General features: G+C 45.3%; 1 protein-coding gene and 1 non-coding gene across 4 annotated transcripts; both read left to right on the plus strand.

Moving 5' to 3' along the window:
• The first annotated feature begins 891 nt into the window (after positions 1 to 891).
• On the plus strand, positions 892 to 5,105 carry LOC119349501 (probable beta-1,4-xylosyltransferase GT43E). 3 transcript variants are annotated; one of them, XM_037617541.1, is made up of 4 exons: positions 892 to 1,218; positions 1,670 to 2,651; positions 3,816 to 4,065; positions 4,469 to 4,636. In XM_037617541.1, the coding sequence occupies exons 2-4, from the start codon at positions 1,762 to 1,764 to the stop codon at positions 4,634 to 4,636; spliced, it is 1,308 nt and encodes a 435-aa protein (XP_037473438.1). In that variant the 5' UTR covers positions 892 to 1,218; positions 1,670 to 1,761. The 3 variants fall into 3 exon arrangements, with proteins under 3 accessions (XP_037473438.1, XP_037473439.1, XP_037473440.1); XM_037617542.1 differs by lacking the exon at positions 892 to 1,218 and adding an exon at positions 1,228 to 1,491; XM_037617543.1 differs by lacking the exon at positions 892 to 1,218 and having other exon boundaries at positions 1,762 to 2,651; positions 4,469 to 5,105.
• A 437-nt stretch (positions 5,106 to 5,542) lies between these two features.
• Positions 5,543 to 5,624, plus strand: TRNAS-CGA. The gene has a single exon. It is a non-coding gene; the product is annotated as a tRNA-Ser (tRNA).
• Positions 5,625 to 12,099: the final 6,475 nt, after the last annotated feature.

A 12,099-nucleotide genomic window follows, 5' to 3' on the forward strand; every position in this document is an offset into this window, starting at 1 on the left:
GGGGACCACTGACCGGACAGGAGTGAGAGGCAAAAAGCTGACCCCAACCGGACCCCTCATATCTTTCCTATATGCCCGGGCAGTCCGCAAACCCTCATATCCATCTCAAATATGGGAAGGGTATGAGGGCTCGCTGACACGCCCGGGCGCGCCCGGTCAATCCACCATGTAGGACGCGGCCCCATCCTGGACCACCTTTTCTTTTTTGTATTCATTCTTTTATTTCTCTCTATTCGTCTCCAGCAATCACGTGCAAGTGACCGGACATATGAGGAAGAAAATGAGGATTGTGGTTGCGCGGATGAACAAATGGGGGCTCAAAACGAACACGTCCAGTCACTGACCGGGCGCATCCACGGGCGTTTAAGGGGTCGAATTAGAGGTACGTGGCTGAAGATGCTCTTATATAGCTATACTTGATTTTTAGGGTCAGATCTTTGGTGCTCATGTAAATGCACATGAGTACCGACTCTTCAAGTAAACATCAAGTGGTGATCTGAATTCTATCCAAGAGCTTACTAGTATCATGACTCATTTTAACAGTGTCCGGTCTTTCAGTTAATGCCAAAACAAATGTAAGGTCTTCTCCAGTGGTATTTCCTTTTCTTCGAAACAAACTATTTTTGTGTGTGTCTTCGATGAAGGGATTCTACCAGTAAATTTGTGGACCTCATATCAAAACTCTAATACTATTATGTCCTTCCAAAAATTCACGCTCTTGTACCCAAATCACTCTGAATAAATTGCACTTTTTCCAGCTGAATAATTGCATCCTTTGGTACACACAAAGCAAGAGGGGGCTCTTTAAAAGAACTGGATGGAAAGAACACCGTGGCGGAAGGAGCAAAACAACCATCGCCGTCCGTCCATCCGTCCGTCCGTCCGTAAAACCGCGAGGAAACGAGAAAAAGGTCACAGCTTGCGACGCAACCTCCGACGGCGACGGCCGCCATTTGTTTACTCGCTCCTCCGCTCCGCTCCCCCCTTTCCCCTTCCCTCCCTATCCACCACCCTCCCTCCAGCCACCGCCGCACCAACTCCTCTCTCTCTCTCTCTCCTGTCCCCCTCGATTGGTTGCGCCACCAAACCGACCGCACCAAGCCGAGCCAAGCACGCCCGAGCAAAGCGGGGGGAGAGAGAGAGGACCAGGAGGAGCATCCCGACAGCCGCGCGCCGCCGGCCGGCCCGTCCGGCGTCCAGATCCCGCCCAGTTCGGAGGTACCCCCACCCGTCCAGTCCTCCCTCCCCTCCCCTGTTCTGTTCTGGTTTGCTTGCGGCTTTGCGGCGGAAATCGTCTGCCCGAATTCGGGGGGCGTTCTTGGTGAAATTGTGCTGCCGTGCTCGGATCGGGGGTTCCAGTTCATGCTCCTGATTCTTTACTTCTGCTGTCCTCGATTTTTGTTGGTGCTGTTGCTGAGCGGTGGAGTCCGCGCTGGCCATTTGGATCGGAAATCGGCTCTTTGGTGCCGATCCTGTTTCTTGAAGTCTGAGGTTAGTGGTTGGTTTAGTCGATTGCTGTTGGGGGCAGATGTCTCGTCTCCGTGATACTCTTTGGTACCCTTGCAGATCTTGCTGTACTGAATTGCAGCTGCACAAGTGGTTATAATTGCTGTACTGAGCTCTACTTTCAGCTGAGCTAAGGCAATCCTTCAACTCGTTGTATTTGCAGGTACAATTTTTCCCTGCGTGTCCGCATGAGCAGAAGAGACAGCAGGAGAAGTGATTTTGGACTGAACTTCTGAGAAATTTAGGAAGGCATACATGCATAATGATGTTGGGATGGTGTCCAGCAGAAGGAATTCCACAGGGGCGTTCCACCGCGACGGTCCGCCCAAGGACTGGTCCCAGTTCGCCGACCCCTCGCCGTCTCCTAAACTGCTGTACTCGCAGTCCTATGTCGTCATGAGGGGGCTGCTGGCGTCGCTGGCATCTCTGGACTTCGCCCTGTGGTCAAGCACGATGAAGTCCGCATGGCGATCGCCCGAGAGGTCGAAGTCTAAGGGGCCGGGCTGCAAGAGAGTTGCGTTCCGGCTGTTTGTTTGTTTCATGGTCGGCATCTTCATCGGGTTCACGCCCTTCTTCTCGGTCGATGTCTCTCAGAAGATCGTCTCGAGGCTCCCGTTCGACGATGGGGTGGATGATAAGGTTAAGGAGTTGGATGCAATCGTAGTGCAGAAAGAGGTTGAGGTGGTTGATGAGCCCGAGGTTGAGCAGCTGAGCCCTCCGGTTCCTGCAATGTTGGATGATGAGGTGGATTTTGTCGAAGCTGCGAAACCTGCTATTACTGATTTGGTCATCCCTGTGAGGAAGCTTCTGATAGTGGTGACAATCACTTCTGCTCGGCCACAACAGGCGTATTACTTGAATCGTCTAGCTCATGTTCTCAAAGGTGTACCACCTCCTCTCTTATGGTTAGTGGTGGAATGGCCTGTTACTACCTTTGAAACAGCAGAAATCCTCAGGTCTTCTGGGGTCATGTACAGGCATATTGTCTGCAGGAAGAATCTTACCAGTGTGCGGAAGATTGCTGTCTGTCAAAGGAATAATGCAATCTATCATATTAAAAAGCATCACCTTGATGGTATAGTGCACTTTGCTGACGAAGAACGATCATACATGGGTGATGTATTTGAAGAAATGCGGAAAATCAGGTGACATTTCTCTACCAAAACTTTATTTGATGTACTGGTATATTTGATGAATTATGAATGCATGGTAAATCCTCTTGATGGTCCAAATGTTTTGTTGAAACCTTTTGTTGTATAACTAACTCTGTTGGTGACAAGTTGTAGATTCTGGTTTCTTTGCTCACTTTAGACTTACTATTCTACACTGTATTATATTGCATGAATGAGTTGTTACATCTTCCTTGCTTATGACACAAGTCAGCACTAGGTTGAGTGTTACATGATCCTTGCGCATGAAATTTGTAAGCAGAGACAGCACCTAGTAAATGTTGTCTTCTCAAGGAATATATGGCTATCGATATAAACATGTAGTTTCTTCAGTTGGATGCCACTTGGATTTTGATAGCAGCCAATGAAGCAAGTTTAATCTCATACACATGGCTGGGATTTCTGGAAATCAGCACTAACTGGCTTTGTAAACCATGGCTAAAACTGAAAGGCGTCTATTTGCTTTTGCTCCTAGAATTGTGTGACTTGTGCACTGTGACAGGAACCTTCTCTCCACTAGAAAAATCCGCTTGTAAATTTCCCTTTTCTTTTTGCAACAAATCAGAAGATTTTCATACTTATCAATTGTTGGACCTAGCTTATACTGGTGAGTACCAGCGTCACAAAAATATTCCCTACCTACATGATGCTGAATGAGTGATACTCAACCAGCCGTGGGAAGGTTCTTAGTTTCCTATCAGAGCCTTTGTTCATGGTAAACAATATTGGTGATTCCAGATTCCAGCCAGCACCTTGCCAATTATTTTCAAACAGTTCCTTTCCTTAATGTTGGCAAAAGAATATTACAGAGTACTATTATCTGTTGTTTTCAGTTTATCTTAGTGATGACTGATGATATAACTCAACAATTTACCAAATTGGGTGCTCAAACTTGAGAAGTTATGCAGCATGGTGGCAATTTTGCAAGAAAAAGAACTGATTGCAAATAGTCTTTTTATTAAGAAAACGGACATGTCATGAATAGAATTCAAAGATAAAGCCTGTAAATTAGGAATTTGGTTTAGGAGGTGAAACAATATCATGGACTTTGTTGCCTTAAAACTGCCTACCAGAGATTTCAGATCAAAGAAATCTGTAGTAATCTTTCTTTCTCTTATGAGTTTGTTCTTTTCTATGCAGGCGCGTTGGTGCATGGCCTGTAGCGAACCATGATGCAAGTAAGTACAGGGTGGTTGTAGAAGGGCCTACGTGTAAAGGAAACCGAATCACTGGATGGAACACAATCCCGAAGAAGGGCGCACCCCGTCGATTCCCAATTGGTTTCTCTGGGTTTGCTTTCAACAGTACAATGCTTTGGGATCCTCAAAGGTGGAACCGCCCAGCTATGGATTCTGTTATAGTCCACTCTGGTGGTAGAGGTGGTCTGCAGGTGAGTTTGTCCCTAACGCAAACTTCAGCACTATGTTTTAATGGAACTTCCTTTCTGCAAAATTCTACTGCAGGCTAGTTGAATTTCTATATGTAGATCTCCATGGAGCAAACTGCACAGTACCTATCAATTTTTCTTGGGTAACACTGTAATGAAGTAAAATATCATAAAAGATTGGTTAGGCAAATAAATGATAATTGCGATCAAGACAAAACCAGCCGTGGGATATTTGAAGCAACTATAGTCACTAGTATGTCTCGAAGAAAATGCTGCATTATGGCTAATTTTGTGACCTGATATGAAGCCATACAGCAGATAACTCATAAAAATTTACATGGATAACAGAATTCATGTAGCATAGCATCACATTATTTCCTGACCTGACAACTACGTGTCATTGCAGGAGTCACGATTTGTCGAGAAGCTTGTTAAAAACGAGCGTCAAATAGAAGGCCTTCCAGACAACTGCAACCGGGTCATGGTCTGGAACTTCGCCCTGGAACCTCCCCAGCTCAACTACCCCGCCGGATGGTCACTGTGGAACCACCTTGAAGTTGTCAAAGACCTGTAACATAGAGATCCTGCCACCGGAAGTCCTCTGCTCCCTGCAGGCCGTTTCTCTCGGCAAGCCAGCCGGAAGGATGATAAACCTTGCGGCGGCGCAGAGGTTCTGGATCTCGACTTGGCGATGCCCGCTAGCGGCGCTGCTAACCGATTGCCCTCCTCCTAAACAGCCCGCCCGCGCGACGGGACCCGCAAAGTCGTAGTGCCAGTCATACTAGTAGGAGTGCCAATCAGAACTGCCTGACCAGCTTTTTCTCTATTTTTGTGTGCTCGCTGTATTCTTTTTGTGCCCTTCGTCCCCCCTCCCTATTCGCCGGTGCATACTGCCCTGTAGTTTTGTTTCCCCACGGCCTTTTTCTGTGTTTATGATACGTTTACAGATGTAAAAACCTGCAGCCATTGCAGCTGTTGAACAGTGAATGCAATACCACAGATTTGTAACTGTTAACCCAGCAATCTAGTCCGCTTAGGCTGTATGTAAGCTGTGTCAAATTCCTTTCGGAGTCTTAACTGTAATCCTACATGACGCTGTGAAGTTGTACATGAAACCTGTAAAGAGTTTCTTTCGATTGCCCGGTGAGGTCATAGCCGTCCCAACCTTTATCATGTTTTCTCCAAAAAAGGACCTTTATCATAAGAAGAAGCCCTTAACCAAACAAGCCGGTGCAAATGATGCAAATATAGCATGTGATTCGAACATTACTGGCTGTGCTTGTTGCAGAAATTTGTGAGCAACCAGTTTGATGCAAAAGGTTCATGCGACGTTTTTCACTTCTTTTTTTCTTAATCGTAGTACAATTTTGCGGCACTAGTTTGGAAATGGTGGCAGAAATCCAGAATGCGTGTATACGTTTGGACCTTGGCCGTCAATGGTACGAGAGATATAAAATTCTAAGTGAGTGTTGACGTCCAAGTCGATATGTCCGAGTGGTTAAGGAGACAGACTCGAAATCTGTTGGGCTTTGCCTGCGCAGGTTCGAATCCTGCTGTCGACGATCCTTCTTTTTTTTTTTCATTTTTTTCTCTTTCCTTTTTCTTTTCTTTGCAGTGACATTTGTTGTCAACTGTCGCTTTGTTAGAGGCTTTGAAGATTTTGTTGTAAGTTTTTTTTCGGGGACTGTAAGATTTTGTTGATGCAATCTTTGTAAATATATTCATGCCTAATGAATTCCAATAAGATGTCCATGTACTGAACAGTGTGTCCAGTAAAATACAGAGTCTTGTAATGAAAAGTGTGTCGTCAATCCTGCTGCTGGCGATTCAACCCTTTTTTTTTTTGCCTTATGCTTCTTTGTGGATCTTGTCATATGCCACTGTAAGATTTTGTTGATGCAACCTTTGTAACTATGTTCATGAAATGGACGGTGTGTTGCGTCAGTTAATGTGCTGTGCTGAAGCCTGAAACTGGAGTAAGATATAGGTCAGTGGCTTCCTGAGATTGGGCTACCAATGCTTTATACGCTGGGGCCTATACTTCACAATGCTTTATACGCTGTCATCAACTTTAGGGGTTCGGGATTTACCCTGTTTTTTGTTTATTATTATTCCTGCTGTTTGGCAATTACAAGCCCCTCCTTAAGATGCATGTTTTTCTTTGGTTTGGTTATTACTTGCCCATAACTAAACTGCTGACACGTGATGACCTTTTAATACGACAACACATACCTAATCACAGCTGCCCGTTATGTTCTGAAACTGAAAACAGAGAACACTTGCTCTTTTCCTGTGGCATTGCTCGCCTTTATTGCAACTAGAAACCTCGCACGCCATATGGTCAGCCCTAGCGAACATGTTCGCTGCCCAATCCCATTCTCGTGTGAACAACTGCAGCATCTCTCTCTCCAATGCACAGAAAGGCTCTCTGAGCGCCTCTGCATACTTTGGGCAGATGAGAGTGCTCTCGGTCGGATGAGCTAGCTGCCGCCGGGAGTCCCATGACTGAAGGATATCTTCTTTCTTTCATCATTGCAGGGCTTGACATGGATTACCAACCCTTGATCTCGGCGCTGGACGTGCGCACTGCACCCCTCTCAGTGGATGATCTCTTTGGCATGGTCGCAAATTTCAATCAATGCATTGAGATGTTCCACGGGACAGGGGCAGGTGCTTTCAAGTCCTCGGCTAATGCTGCATCCCGAGGCCGCGAAAACAACAACAACTCCAGCCGCTACCGCAACTCCAACATGAGTGGTGGTGGTGGATCTCGCGGTGGTGGCGGCGACCACTACCAGAACGGCGGCGGCAACAACAGCGGCGGCGGCCACTACAACAACCCCAACACCGGTGGTGGCGGTGGCGGCTACAACAACTACAACAGCGACAGCGGTGGTGGCGGCGGCGGTGGTGGCGGCCACTACCAGAACGGCGGCAACAACAATAGACGTCCCTACTACAACAACAACAGGGGGCGTCCCTTCCAAGGGTATGAGGAGTATGAAAATAAGTGTCATATTTGCAAGAAAAATAAGTATATTGCCAAAGATTGTGATTGGCGCTATGCCGAGAACATCCCGAGAAAGAAAGTTGCAGCAGCTGCAGATACGTCATACGGAGTTGACACAAACTGGTACATTGACTCTGGAGCCACCAACCACATCACCAACGAGCTCGAGAAGGTGATGATGAGCGAGAAATATCATGGCCATGATCAAGTTCACAATGCCAATGATAAAGGTATGGAGATTGATCGTATTGGTCATGCAATTGTCAAAACCCCTAGTCGTAATATACATCTTAGAAATATCTTGCATGTTCCCGAAACAACCAAAAATCTCCTTTCCGTCCATCGTATTGCCATTGACAATAAAGTGTTTCTAGAATTTCACCCATATTTCTTTTTGATTCGAGATGAAGTCACGAGGAACATTCTCTACAGAGGTAGATGCGTTCATGGGCTCTATCCATTGATTCCCCACTTTAGAAGCTTCAATAAAGTTTTTGATGTTGTCAAACTCTCTTCAAAGCGGTGGCATGCAAGATTAGAACATCCATCTTTTGTTATTGTTCAACAAGTGCTTAGAAATAATCAGCTCCCATGTGTTGGTGAGCGTAGTCTTGAAACTATATGTGATTCTTGTCAGAAAGCAAAATCTCATCAATTTCCATATCCAATATCTACTAGTGTTTCTACTAGACCTTTGCAACTTGTTTTTTCTGATGTTTGGGGTCCTGCCCCTATGTCTGTTGGACGCCATACTTACTATGTTAGCTTCATAGATGATTTTAGTAAGTATACTTGGATTTATCTTCTTAAAAAACACTCTGATGTTTTCCAAGTTTTCCAACACTTTCAAGCACTTGTTGAACGTCAATTCGATAGCAAAATTCTTGCAGTCCAATCTGATTGGGACAGTGAGTATGAGAAACTAGATTTGTTTTTTCAAACCTTTGGCATTTCTCATCATGTGTCATGTCCCCATGCGCATCAGCAGAATGGCTCAGCTGAGCGCAAACATAATCACATAGTTGAGGTAGGCCTAGCCGTCCTTGCTGGCGCTTCCATGCCTCTCAAATTTTGGGATGAGGCCTTTCTTACCGCATTCCATCTCATTAACATGCTTCCTAGTCGTGTTCTACAAAATGATACACCCATGCATAGACTACTCAATACTCGACCAGATTATTGAAGGAAATATGCCCTAGAGGCAATAATAAAGTTGTTATTTATATTTTCTTATATCATAATAAATGTTTATTATTCATGCTAGAATTGTACTAACCGGAAACTTAGTACATGTGTGAATACATAGACAAACAGAGTGTCACTAGTATGCCTCTACTTGACTAGCTCGTTGAATCAAAGATGGTTAAGTTTCCTGGCCATAGACATGAGTTGTCATTTGATTAACGAGATCACATCATTAGAGAATGATATGATTGACTTGACCTATTCCGTTAGCTTAGCACTTGATCGTTTAGTATATTGCTATTGCTTTCTTCATGACTTATACATGTTCCCATGACTACGACATTATGCAACTCTCGAATACCGAAGGAACACTTTGTGTGCTACCAAACACCACAACGTAACTTGGTGATTATAAAGGTGCTCTACAGGTGTCTCCGATGGTACTTGTTGAGTTGGCATAGATCAAGATTAGGATTTGTCACTTCGATTGTCGGAGAGGTATCACATCACTATAAGACTTGCAAGCAAAGTGATTAATGAGTTAGTTGCGGGACGATGCATTACGAAACGAGTAAAGAGACTTGCCAGTAACGAGATTGAACTAGGTATTTAGATACCGACGATCGAATCTCGGGCAAGTAACATACCGATGAGAAAGGGAACAACGTATGTTGTTATGCGGTTTGACCGATAAAGATCTTCGTAGAATATGTGGGAGCCAATATGAACATCCAGGTTCCGCTATTGGTTATTGACCGGAGACGTGTCTCGATCATGTCTACATAGTTCTCAAACCCGTAGGGTCCGCACGCTTAATATTCGGTGACGATCGGTATTATGAGTTTATGTGTTTTGATGTATCTAAGATAGTTTGGAGTCCCGGATATGATCACGGACATGACGAGGAGTCTCGAAATGGTCGAGACACAAAGATTGATATATTGGATGACTATATTCGGACACCGGATGAGTTCCGGGGGTCACCGGATAATTATCGGAGTGCCGGGGGATTATCGGAACCCCCGGGGGAGTATTGGGCCTACATGGGCCATAGGGAAGAGGGGAGGCAGCCCACAAGGGGCAGCCGTGCCCCCTGCCTATAGGGAGTCTGAATTGGACTAGAGAAGGGGGCGCACCCCCCTTTACTTCTCCTCTCCCTCTCCTTCCTTTCCCCTTCCTCCTCCTAGTTGGAGTAGGAAAGGGGGAGTCCTACTCCTACTAGGAGGAGGACTCCTCCCCCTCCTTGGCGCGCCCCAAGGCTGGCCGGCCTCCCCCCTTGCTCCTTTATATACGGGGGAAGGGGGGCACCCTAGAACACACAAGTTGATTATTGATCCCTTAGCCGTGTGCGGTGCCCCCTTCCACCATAATCCACCTCGGTCATATCGTCGTAGTGCTTAGGCGAAGCCCTGCGCCGGTAGCTTCATCATCACCGTCATCATGCTGTCGTGCTGACGAAGCTCTCCCTCGACACTCTGTTGGATCGTGAGTTCGTGGGACGTCACCGAGCCGAACGTGTGCAAATCGCGGAGGTGCCGTACTTCCGGTACTAGGATCGGTCGATCGTGAAGACGTACGACTACATCAACCGCGTTGTCATAACGCTTCCGCTTACGGTCTACGAGGGTACGTGGACTATACTCTCCCCTCTTGTTGCTATGCATCACCATGATCTTGCGTGTGCGTAAGAATTTTTTTGAAATTACTACGTTCCCCAACAGTGTCATCCGAGACAGGTTTATAGGTAGATGTTATATGCACGAGTAGAACACAAGTGAGTTATGGGCGATAATAGTCATACTGCTTACCAACATGTCATACTTTGATTCGGCGGTATTGTTGGATGAAGCGGCCCAGACCGACATTACGCGTATGCTTACGCGAGACTGGTTCTACCTACTGCTTCGCACACAGGTGGCTGGCGGGTGTCAGTTTCTCCAACTTTAGTTGAATCGAGTGTGGCTATGCCCGGTCCTCGTTGAAGGTTAAAACAACACATACTTGACGAAAAATCATTGTGGTTTTGATGCGTAGGTAAGAACGGTTCTTTCTCAGCCCGTAGCAGCCACGTAAAACTTGCAACAACAAAGTAGATGACATCTAACTTGTTTTTGCAAGGCATCTTGTGATGTGATATGGTCAAGACATGATGCTAAATTTTATTGTATGAGATGATCATGTTTTGTAACAAAGTTATCGGCAACTGGCAGGAGCCATATGGTTGTTGTTTTATTGTATGAAATGCAATCACCATGTAATTGCTTTACTTTATCACTAAGCGGTAGAAATAGTCGTAGAAGATATAGTTGGCGAGACGTCAATGATGCTACGATGGAGATCAAGGTGTCGCACTGGTGACGATGGTGATCATGATGATGCTTTGGAGATGGAGATCAAAGGCACAAGATGATGATGGCCATATCATATCACATATATTGATTGCATGTGATGTTTATCCTTTATGCATCTTATTTTGCTTAGTTCGACGGTACCATTATAACATGATCTCTCACTAAATTTCAAGGTACAAGTGTTCTCCCTGAGTATGCACCGTTGCGAAAGTTCGTCGTGCCGAGACACCACATGATGATCGGGTGTGATAAGCTCTACGTTCACATACAACGGGTGCAAGCCAGTTTTGCACACGCAGAATACTCGGGTTAAACTTGACGAGCCTAGCATATGTAGATATGGCCTCGGAACACTGAGACCGAAAGGTCGACTGTGAATCATATAGTAGATATGATCAACATAGTGATGTTCACCATTGAAAACTAATCCATCTCACATGATGATCGGACATGGTTTAGTTGATATGGATCACGTGATCACTTAGATGATTAGAGGAATGTCTATCTAAGTGGGAGTTCTTTAGTAATATGATTAATTAAACTTTAATTTATCATAAACTTAGTACCAATAGTATTTTGCATGTCTATGTTGTTGTAGATAGATGGCCCGTGCTGTTGTTCCGTTGAATTTTAATGCGTTCCTAGAGAAAGCTAAGTTGAAAGATGATGGTAACAACTACACGGACTGGGTCTGTATCTTGAGGATTATCCTCATTGCTGCATAGAAGAATTACGTCCTGGAAGCACCGCTAGGTGCCAAACTCGCTGCAGGAGCAACGCCAGATGTTATGAACGTCTGGTAGAGCAAAGCTGATGACTACTCGATAGTTCAGTGTGGCATGCTTTACGGCTTAGAACCGGGACTTCAACGGCATTTTAAACGTCATGGAGCATATGAGATGTTCCAGGAGTTGAAGTTAATATTTCAAGCAAATGCCCGGATTGAGAGATATGAAGTCTCCAATAAGTTCTACAGCTGCAAGATGGAGGAGAACAGTTCTATCAGTGAGCATATACTCAAAATGTCTGGGTATAACAATCACTTGATTCAACTGGGAGTTAATCTTCCTGATGATAGTCATTGACAGAATTCTTCATTCACTGCCACCAAGCTACAAGAGCTTCGTGATGAACTATAACATGCAAGGGATGGATAAGACAATTCCCGAGCTCTTCGCAATGCTAAAGGCTGCGGAGGTAGAAATCAAGAAGGAGCATCAAGTGTTGACGGTCAACAAGACCACCAGTTTCAAGAAAAAGGGTAAAGGGAAGAAGGGGAACTTCAAGAAGAACGGCAAGCAAGTTGCTGCTCAAGTGAAGAAGCCCAAGTCTGGACCTAAGCCTGAGACTGAGTGCTTCTACTGCAAATGGAGTGGTCACTGGAAGCGGAACTGCCCCAAGTATTTGGCGGATAAGAAGGATGGCAAGGTGAATAAAGGTATATGTGATATACATGTTATTGATGTGTACCTTACTAATGCTCGCAGTAGC

The sequence above is a fragment of the Triticum dicoccoides genome, chromosome 1B (assembly GCF_002162155.2).
Source record: "Triticum dicoccoides isolate Atlit2015 ecotype Zavitan chromosome 1B, WEW_v2.0, whole genome shotgun sequence".
Classification (NCBI taxonomy): domain Eukaryota; kingdom Viridiplantae; phylum Streptophyta; class Magnoliopsida; order Poales; family Poaceae; genus Triticum; species Triticum dicoccoides.

Coding starts and splice junctions, on each gene's coding strand:
- LOC119349501 (XM_037617541.1), top strand. CDS start 1,762: ATGCATAATGATGTTGGGATGGTGTCCAGCAGAAGGAATTCCACAGGG. Junction 2,652..3,815: donor GAAGAAATGCGGAAAATCAG/GTGACATTTCTC, acceptor TTTTCTATGCAG/GCGCGTTGGTGCATGGCCTG. Junction 4,066..4,468: donor GTGGTAGAGGTGGTCTGCAG/GTGAGTTTGTCC, acceptor GTGTCATTGCAG/GAGTCACGATTTGTCGAGAA.